Source organism: Danio aesculapii, chromosome 1 (assembly GCF_903798145.1).
Source record: "Danio aesculapii chromosome 1, fDanAes4.1, whole genome shotgun sequence".
Lineage (NCBI taxonomy): Eukaryota > Metazoa > Chordata > Actinopteri > Cypriniformes > Danionidae > Danio > Danio aesculapii.
This window is the reverse complement of record NC_079435.1, coordinates 59,205,774-59,215,773: the sequence shown is the minus strand read 5'-3', so window position 1 is coordinate 59,215,773 and position 10,000 is coordinate 59,205,774. Positions and strand designations below refer to the sequence as shown.

At 37.4% G+C, this 10,000-nt stretch overlaps 1 protein-coding gene across 1 annotated transcript in view; it reads left to right on the top strand.

The window, feature by feature from the left end:
- LOC130221411 (glypican-6-like) overlaps nt 1-6,185 on the top strand; it is a 102,678-nt gene extending 96,493 nt beyond the window's left edge. The window contains exons 3-4 of the mRNA XM_056453897.1: nt 3,073-3,263; nt 6,117-6,185. Of these exons, the coding sequence (XP_056309872.1) occupies nt 3,073-3,263; nt 6,117-6,185 (260 nt within the window). The remainder of the gene's footprint in view (nt 1-3,072; nt 3,264-6,116) is intronic.
- Nucleotides 6,186-10,000: the final 3,815 nt, after the last annotated feature.

Genomic DNA, 10,000 nt, shown 5'->3' with positions numbered 1-10,000 from the left:
TCATATCATATTATATTATATTATATTATACTATACTATACTATACTATACTATACTATATTATATCGTATTGTATTATATTATATTATATTATATTATATTATATTGTATTGTATTATATTATACTATGTTATGTTATGTTATGTTATGTTATATTATATTGTACTATATTATATTGTATTGATTATATTATATTATATTATATTTATTTTATCATTATTTTTCATTGAGTGTTGTAATTGCAATATAATAAAGAGTTGTAATATTAATAATAATATTTTATTATTTAAAATGTGAATCACGATTTTTAATTTTTTTTTGCTTAAATCAAGATCATGATTTTCTCACGGTTGTTTAGATGTAAAATAAAGGTTAATATTAGTAAGCTATTATTATTGTTAATTCTCAAACGTATGGTAAAACAACACTAATAATATTAGGCCTATGTGTTGGTTAAAATGCTAAATTTTGTAACGTCATTATGGTGGACTTGAACAGACTTTCAATATGTCCTGGTTGTTAATTCACAGTAAAGTGATGACATTAGAATACAACTATTCATAAGTATAAAGTTGAATTAATATGTTTGAGACGTATTGTCATTGACATTATCAGACTATTTGTTTTCACTGGTAAAATGAAACATTTGTCATTATCAGATTCCCTCCTGCATTATATTCAACATTATACATAGGCTAGGGTTGTTATACTGAGACAGTGAACATTTATTCTAATGCACAACACTTTGTGTTTGCTATGAAAGAAAAAACATATCAAATGCTTGTGGTAATCATAACTGTAAAATATGTTACGATCATTTTATGATGTGCGCTCCGGCTTCACTTTCACTTCCGAGTGCGGCTCATGGCTGCCGTCACTCTGAGAAAAAACACACACATGCAAATCATTCTTACAGGTCGGCTCCCAAACGATCGCTGAACGTTATTTACAACTTTATTACTTGTTATTCACAGCCTGTGCAGGAAAAAGAAAATACTGACCAAAATAGACCTACAATTAAAACAAATGCATGCAATGCTTGCTTTCTACCATGTGCAAGTCAAACGCTCCGGTTAACAACTCAGGAAATGTAGTTTAGCATTTCCTGACCCTGTAAAAGCAGCTCTTGAATGCGGTGTGATGTGCTGGTGTTTTTGATTGTGAGTGTTTGTCTCCAGCACCTGACCTGAAAGAGAGCATGTAAGGTTTCTCTTCACAGCAGAATCTGAAGATGAAGGATTTTGAAGCTCAGATGTTTCCTGACCGTTGAAGCGACGCTCGGGTCACTGTAAAGGCCAATCTACACCCGGAGGGCTGGATTCCTATTACTCTCACACACACATACCACAAATACACACTCACACATGAATGCACGCATGTATGCACTCTCTCACGCAGACGCACACACGTATGCATGCATGCACACAACCACATAAACACACACAGAGATGCTCTCCTGCAGACCTCGGTTGAAACGAGTGGTTATTTGAGTTACTGTTGCCTTTCTATCAGCTGGAACCAGTCTGGCCATTCTCCTCTGACATCAACAAGGCATTTGCACCCACAGAACTGCCACTCACTGGATATCTTCTCTTTTCAGACCATTCTCTGTAAACACTAGAGATGGTTGTGCGTGAAAATCCCAGTAGATCAGCAGTTTCTGAAATACTCAGACCAGCCCGTCTGGCACCAGCAACCATGCCACATTCAAAGTCACTTAAATCCCCTTTCTTCCCCATTCTGATGCTCGGTTTGAACAGCAGCAGATCATCTTGACCATGTCTACATGCCTAAATGCATTGAGTTGCTGCCATGTGATTAGCTGATTAGAAATATGCGTTGAACGAGCAGTTGGACAGGTGTACCTAATAAAGTGGCCGGTTAGTTTACATACAGAAAATGTCTTCTGATCTTCTCCTAAGTCACACCAATAGAAAAAACACAGCCCGATTAAACTAATACCACACAAACATTATATGTTTTCATGTCACAGAAACCGTCAACCTTTGGGTCTTATAACTGGTTGACCCTCCTTTGGCAGCAATAACCACAACCAAACGTTTCATGTAGTGTAGATTAGAGCTGAAGACCTTTGCCCGAACCCGAAGGAACCTGACAGGACCCGACGGGTTCGGGTGAGTTCGGGCTTAATTTCTATCATTTTAGACGTGGTTGGGCCGGGCTCGGGCTTACGCTTCAGCTTGTGCAGTGAATGAACAGTCATGTGATGCGTTTCGATTAGCACGAGAAAGCAATCAAATCGTTCATCAAAACCCATCCCTGTAAAGGTGAAACAAATGATGACGGAGAAGTCTAAAAGAGCAAATTTTGCAGAGTGGGAAAATATACAGCAAGCTGACAGGGAAAATGATGAGGAAAATGAAATGGATGTTCTTGGCTGGTGGAAGATGAACAAACAATCCTACTCAAAACTTGCAAAATTAGCCAGATCAGTAGTACTACTGTATGCATCATGGCCAGCAGTAGCAGCAGCAGTAGTGAAAGGGTGTTCAGTGCTGCTTGATTCACCCTCAGTGAGCGCAGGACCACGCTAAAGCCATTCAAAGCCGTAGATTCAATAATGTTCCTCGACAAAAACACGTAGCCTAATATGGTGAGTAAAGGATTTTCAAATTATAACTAAATATTAATTTAATCAAAAGTGCATACAGTATCTACAATCAGGGCCGGATTAACATTAGGGCTAGGTAGGGCTGAAGCCCCAGGGCCCACGAAAGAAGGGGTCCCTTGATTTGTGCTATGACGCGGGAAACGCCTCTTTGCGTTGTGCTTTCTCCTGGCAATAATGTGAAGTTTTCCTTTTGGTTGGCTGCCGTTCACAAACAGTGACGCCGGTGCTAAACTGGGGCTCACAGTGGCTGTAGCCCAATCTGAATATTGAATACTGAATAGCCCTGTTTTAGTGAGCAGATGTCTCAATTTTCCCAGGACAGTCCCTTATTTCGGCACTACCACGAGAACCATCCAGTCAAAGGTAGGCTAACCAAGCTCGTCGTAGAACAAAAAATAAAATTCAAACAGTCTTCATCATTGATTAACTTGTACTTGTAGTAACAGAAGCTGGGATAGGCGGAGTCATGCTGGATGGATTCATAACTGAAGCTCTGTCTCGGCCGAGCGATGGTTATAGCTGGACTCAAAAAACAGGCGCGCACCCACCCGCAGGATCTTTCATCACACAATATAGACGAGACAAATCAAATGCCTACACAGGCAGTTATCAAAGTGTCCATCAGTGCAGAGTATGTATCTCAAGTAAATACACTCGGTTATGCTTTACAGCAAGTCTAACTGAGCTAATACTTTTTTATGAATGTTTACTTTACCCCTTTTATGAAAACAACAGTAATAATATGGAGGAATGAAATATTGGTGCTGGATTTCATCAGACAATCAGAATATCTGATGCAAATAAACAAAATAAAATAAGGATGCTAGCCTTTTGTAACTCAGAAGCCCACAATATTTTAGATATTAGAAGCATGAATTTTAAAGAAATCCCATCAATAGGGGTTCATAGTCAGCCAATTTTCTAAAGAAACTTTTTAAAGGTGAACCTCTATTTAAAGTATTTATTATAAAGCACTAATTTAGGAAGTATTGCAAGTGTTTTTTGTTTTGATGATTTGTGCAGCCTGTTTGAACTTTAAAGTTCTTAATATGTCGTTACCTAATTTTGTAACCTACTCACAGGCCTATTTTAATAAAATAGAAAAAAATATATAATAATCAAATATAAATCATATATATATATATATATATATATATATATATATATATATATATATATATATATATATATATATTTTTTTTTTTTTTTTTATTTGCTATAGCCCCAGGGCCCAATGTGTTCTTAATCCAACCAGAAGGCTAATGTTGGCATTATTCTTTTAATATTCAGCTTCACCGTCGCCTTGAGGCCAGATTGTGAAGAAAAGTGGCAAAACAAATCCTGCAGAGCCTTTATCTTAATTTCGTTATTGCCAAATACTCATCACAATTTACTTAGGAAAGACTTATTTTTATTGGTGAGTTGGCTTTTTTAAAGGCAAAGTGTATGTACACAGGCCTATTTAGAGTGCTGAGATGTTACAATGTTGCAGAGGACTTATTTTATTCCTTTGTTCCAAATTCTAAGCTGTGTGCATGTGCACATTTGAATAATGTCAGGCTGTAAACGGGTTCGGGCTTTTAAAAAGCTCTCAATCAAAATGTACTTGTCAGGCTCAGGCCCTGTCAAACCTAACTTTACAGCTCTAGTGTAGCTGCAGATTAGACCTGCACAACGGTGGGATTTTGAACCATTCCTGGTTACTAAACTGTTTCAGTTCAGCAATATTAACGGGATGTCTAGTGTGAATCACTCTCTGGATGTCATGCCACCTTCATCCCTTACTAACTGCTTTGCAGACATCAAATCCTGGTTCACCTCAAACTTCCTAAAATTAAATGACAATAAAACTGAACTTCTACTTAAAGGTACACAATCCACTTTAAATAAATCACATAGCTTTTCCATTCCCACAGATGATTCTGTCATTACCCCCTCCCTTCAGGTTAAGAGTCTGGGGGTCATCTTCGACAGCACCCTTTCATTCACTGCACATGTTAATAATGTCACCCGATCTGCTTATTTCCACCTTCGAAATATAAATCGTTTACGTCCTTCCCTCACACCTCATTCAGCTGCCATTCTTGTTCATAGTTTAGTCACATCCCATTTAGATTACTGTAATTCCCTTCTGTTTGGCCTCCCTAAAAAAACTCTTCATAAATTACAACTGGTGCAAAACGCTGCAGCCCGTATTATCACAAAAACCCCCTCTATCTGCCACATCACACCCATTCTACAGCAGCTTCACTGGCTTCCCATCTCTTTTAGAATTAATTATAAATACTTCTTCTCACTTTTATAGCCATCCATAATCTCGCTCCTCCATACCTTGCTGATCTTGTTTATATCGCCACACCTTCTCGAACACTCAGGTCTTCTTCTTCCATTCACCTCACTGTTCCCTCTGTCCGCCTTGTCACCATGGGGAACAGATCCTTCAGCCACTCTGCTCCTCAGCTTTGGAATTCACTTCCTCCTGATCTCCGTAATTTAGACTCTCTTTCACAATTTAAATCCAAACTCAAAACACATCTGTTTAGACCAGCTTATACTCTTTAACCCGACTGCATTTTTAAAAAAAGTTTGTATTGTATTTTATTGATTTTATTGTGTTTTTATTTGAACTGATTGTTCTAGCTGCTCTGTACGGTGACCTTGAGTGTCATGAAAGGCGCCTTAAATAAAATGCATTATTATTATTATTAGTATCTTGTTCAGGTTGAGTTCAGGACTCTGACTGGGCCACTCCAGAAGGCGTATTTTCTTCTGTTGAAATCATTCTTCTGCTGATTTATTCTAAGCTTTGGGTCATTGTCTTGTTGCATCACCCATTTTCTGTTGAGCTTCAGTTGGTGGTCAGATCGTCTTAAGTTTTCCTGCAAAATGTCTTGATAAACTTTGGAATTCATATGTCAATAACAGCAATCCGTCCAGGCCCTGAGGCAGCAAAGCAGCCCCAAACCATGATGGGATGGGGTTTTGAGGATGTCACGGTGGCTCAGTGGTTAGCACTGTCTCTTTACGGTAAGAAGGTCACTGGAAGAAGAGTCCCAACTGGGCCAGTTAAAACATATGCTAGATAAGTTGGCGGTTCATTCCGCTGTGGCGACCCCTGAGGAATAAAGGGACTAAACCGTAAGGGGAATGAATGAATGATGTTTTGATGATGGTGTGCTGTACCTTTTTCTCCAAATAAAGCACGGTGTGTTCTTTTCAAACAACTCAGTTTTGGTTTCACCTGTCCAAAGAATATTTTGCCAGTAAAAAATGTCCAAACTTCAAACAATCCTGGCATTAATCAGATTATTCACAATAGTGCTGATCATCTTATACAGTACATCCTCTAGAAATCAGTAGATAGCATGAGAAATGCAATTATCCATGCATACTTTGCTGAAAGCTCTCGTCTTCCTGTGCATCTGAGGCCGGAGGAGATATTATGGTCATTTCTAAGTAATCTTGGATCATATTGTGTCTGAAGCAGATGATTTACAGAGAAATCAATTTACAGATTGAGACATACAGGAAGAGGCAGAAAATAGCAGAGTGAAAGCGAGAGATACAGATGCTCTCTGGCAAACACTGTCAAACGCCCATTATGACTGTAGTGTAGAAGCGCTTACAGTACACAGGCAACCTTGAGCCTCTTTATTTAACTAAGCCTATAAACATTTCATTTCACAGACGACATGTATGAAAAGACATGACATTTTCTGAAGAACATGCAGCTTTTACATGCAAAACACTCCACTAAGTTGGTCTGACAGTTTAGCTTTTAATGTGAATGTGGCAAGTTTTCCAGAATTTTTTGGTTGCTATGCTGTTTTTGTGTGGTTGCTAGGGTGTTCAGGTTGGTTGCTAGGGATCTGTGGTTGCTTAAGTGTTTTTGGTCACTAACATGATGGTATTTGGTTATTATGACACTGGTAGATGGTTGCTAAGGTGTTTTGAGGGGTTGTTAAGGTATTCTTATTATTTTGAAACAAATTATTCATTCATTTTAATAAACTTATAAACCTGCCAGTGGATTCGCACCTCTGTTATCAGTGTCACTCCCCGGGTTACAGTTTTGATAACATTTGCTAGAACTCTAAGTGTAAACGTTTATAACTGGACTTCTCTAGAACCTTTACATTTCTCTCAAACTCTCTATGCTTATTATTAAAAGGTAAAATGTAGCCTGTGATGTAACTACAGTTGCATCTGTCCGCCGCCACGTTTCAGCACATAATGTTTCAGTGTTCATGGGTTTTTTATGTTGTAACTTGTCCAATTACTGCGGTCTGAAGCAGCAGCAGCGGTGCTTCACTGAACATTAAACTCATTCAGTCCTCACACACAGCTGAATCCCCACACAACTGCACAACACCCAGACTTCCTTCATGATTATTATGTGTCTGTATTATTGTGTCTCTGAATGCTGTAGTGATTTTCTGTATACTGTTTGGTTATTGGTGTATTTCTAGTTCTATTAATATAGGAAAATACAATACTGTGTACTCAACAGATTTATTACGTGGATAAAATTGCATTGAGCACTTGAATTAAACTTTAAATAAAATAAAATGTAATAAAACTGTACTGTATTTAAAATGGTTGATTGATGCTTCAAAATAATGTAGATACAGTTGAAACCAGAAGTTTACGTACACTCTAAAAAAAGAACATAACCATTTAAAATAAATGTCTGATGGTAAATTATACTAAGCGTTTACTATTTTGGGTCTGTTAGGATTACCTAAATCATTTACATTTGCGAAATGCCAGAATAATAAGAGCTTTGCTTTTAAACTGTATAACTTTGGTCAAATGTTTTGGGTGTCCTACCACAAGCTTCTTGCTTTGTCAGCTGAACATCCATGATGCGAATTTCCCATTCCTTCTAAATATGCTCTATTGGATTGAGATTTGGTGACTGTGGAGGCCATTTGAGTACAGTGAACTCATTGCCATGTTCAAGAAACCAGTCTGAGATGATTCATGCTTTATGACATGGTGCGTTATCCTGCTGGAAGTAGCCATCAGAAGATGGAGACACTGTGGTCATAAAGGGATGGACATGGTCAGCAGCAATACTAGGCTGTGGTGTTGAGATGATGCTCAATTGGTACTAATATGCCCAAAGTGTGCCAAGAAAATATCCCCCACACCATTACACCGCCACCACCAGCCTAAACCATTGATAAAATGTATGATGTATTCATGCTTTCATGTTGTTGACGCCAAATTCTTCGACCATCTGAATGTCACAGCAGAAATTGAGACTCATCAGACCAGGCAACGTTTCTCCAATCTTCTATTGTCCTATTTTGGTCATCCTCTGCGAATTGTCGCCAAATTGTAACATGCTGTGCATTCAGAGATGCTCTTCTGCAGACCTCGGTTGTAACGAGTGGTTATTTGAGTTACTGTTGCCTTTCTATCAGCTGGAACCAGTCTGGCCATTCTCCTCTGAGCTCTGGCATCAACAAGGCATTTGTGCCCACAGATCTGCCGCTCACTGGATATCTTCTCTTTTAGGGACCATTCTCTGTAAACCTTAGAGATGGTTGTGCGTGAAAATCCCAGTAGGTCAGCAGTTTCTGAAATACTCAGACCAGCCCGTTTGGCACCAACAACCATGCCACATTCAAAGTCACTTTAGTCACCTTTCCTCTCCATTGAGTTTCTGCCATGTGTTTGGCTGATTAGAAATTTGTGTTAACAAACAGTCGGACAAATGTACCTAATAAAGTGGCCGGTGAGTGCATATTTCATTACAAAAACCTTGTAATAAACTGACAGCACATTATCTGTTATTTTACAGACTTATTTCTCTAAATGTTACATCTTATACATTATATTATTTACTAAAATGTCAATAAAAGTCACTTTGTTAATCTGTAGAGTTGAATTTTCAACATCAAAAGTGGACAGAGCAGAGATTAACATCCCATAATGCAATTCACAACAGTAAATAAACCATTAACACTTTTTAAATCTTTGCAATTACAGTCATGTTTTACAGTCATGTGAATCTATATTGTAAGACGCACATGTTTGGTCTTCAGCATTTAAATAATTCATGTATATCCATCAGCGTGGCACTTTACAGCACAGAGTCATGATTGAATGTCAATGCATCGATCTATCAGAAGGTAATATAAAAAAAGCGCATATTTGACAGAGCATCGCGACTCGGTGACAGCAAGATTTCCTCTTCGGTCCTGCAATGCGAAACCTCACGTGTAGTTCCTGGAAGCCAGCATGAATAAGTAAGCATTGTTGTGATGGGCCGGTGTCAGCTGAAGTGACTGTCAGATTCTCAGAGCGACCAGCGATCATCAAGGGACAAAAACACTTCCAGTACGGGTAATTTCAGCACGACGCCGCACATGACCAGGCACAGACAGAACCTGCCTCGCAATATCTTCTTTTGTGTTTAACAGAAGAAAGAAACTCATAAAGGTTTTAAACAAGATATTTTAAAGAAAGCTGAAAAACTCTAACTATTGACTTCCATAGAAGGAAAAACAAATACTATGGTAGTCTATGGTTACCGGTTTCCAACATTTATCAAAATATCTTCTTTTGTGTTTAATAGAAGAAAGAAACTCATAAAGGTTTTAAACTCGATATTTCAAAGAAAGCTGAAAATCTGTAACCATTGACTTCCATAGAAGGAAAAACAAATACCATGGAAGTCTATGGTTACTGGTTTCCAACATTTTTAAAAATATCTTCTTTTGTGTTGAACAGAACAAAGAAACTCATAATGGTTTTTAAAAAGATATTTTAAAGAAAGCTCAAAACCTGTAACTATTGACTTCCATAATAGGGAAAACAAGTACTACGGAAGTCAATGGTTACGGGTTTTCAACATTTTTCAAAAAATCTTCTTTTGTGTTTAATAGAGGAAAGAAACTTTCAAAGGAAGATATTTTGAAGAAAGCTGAAAAACTGTAACCATTGACTTCCATAATAAGAAAAAACAAATACTATAGAAGTCATTGATTATCTTTTTTTCCAACATTTTTCAAAATATCTTCTTTTATGTTTAATAGAATAAAAAACTTAGAAAGGTTTTAAACAAGATATTTTGAAGAAAGCCAAAAACCTGTAACCATTGACTTTCATAATAAAAGAAAACAAATTCTATGGAAGTCATTGATTACCAGTTTCCAACATTTTTCAAAATATCTTCTTTTGTGTTTATCATAATAAAGAAACTTATAAAGGTTTTAAACAAGATATTTTGAAGAAAGCCGAAAACCTATAACCATTGACTTCCTTAGAAGGAAAAAGCCAATACTATGGAAGTCAATGGTTACCGGTTTTCAACATTTTTCAAATTATCTTCTTTTGTGCTTAATAAAAAATAAAAAA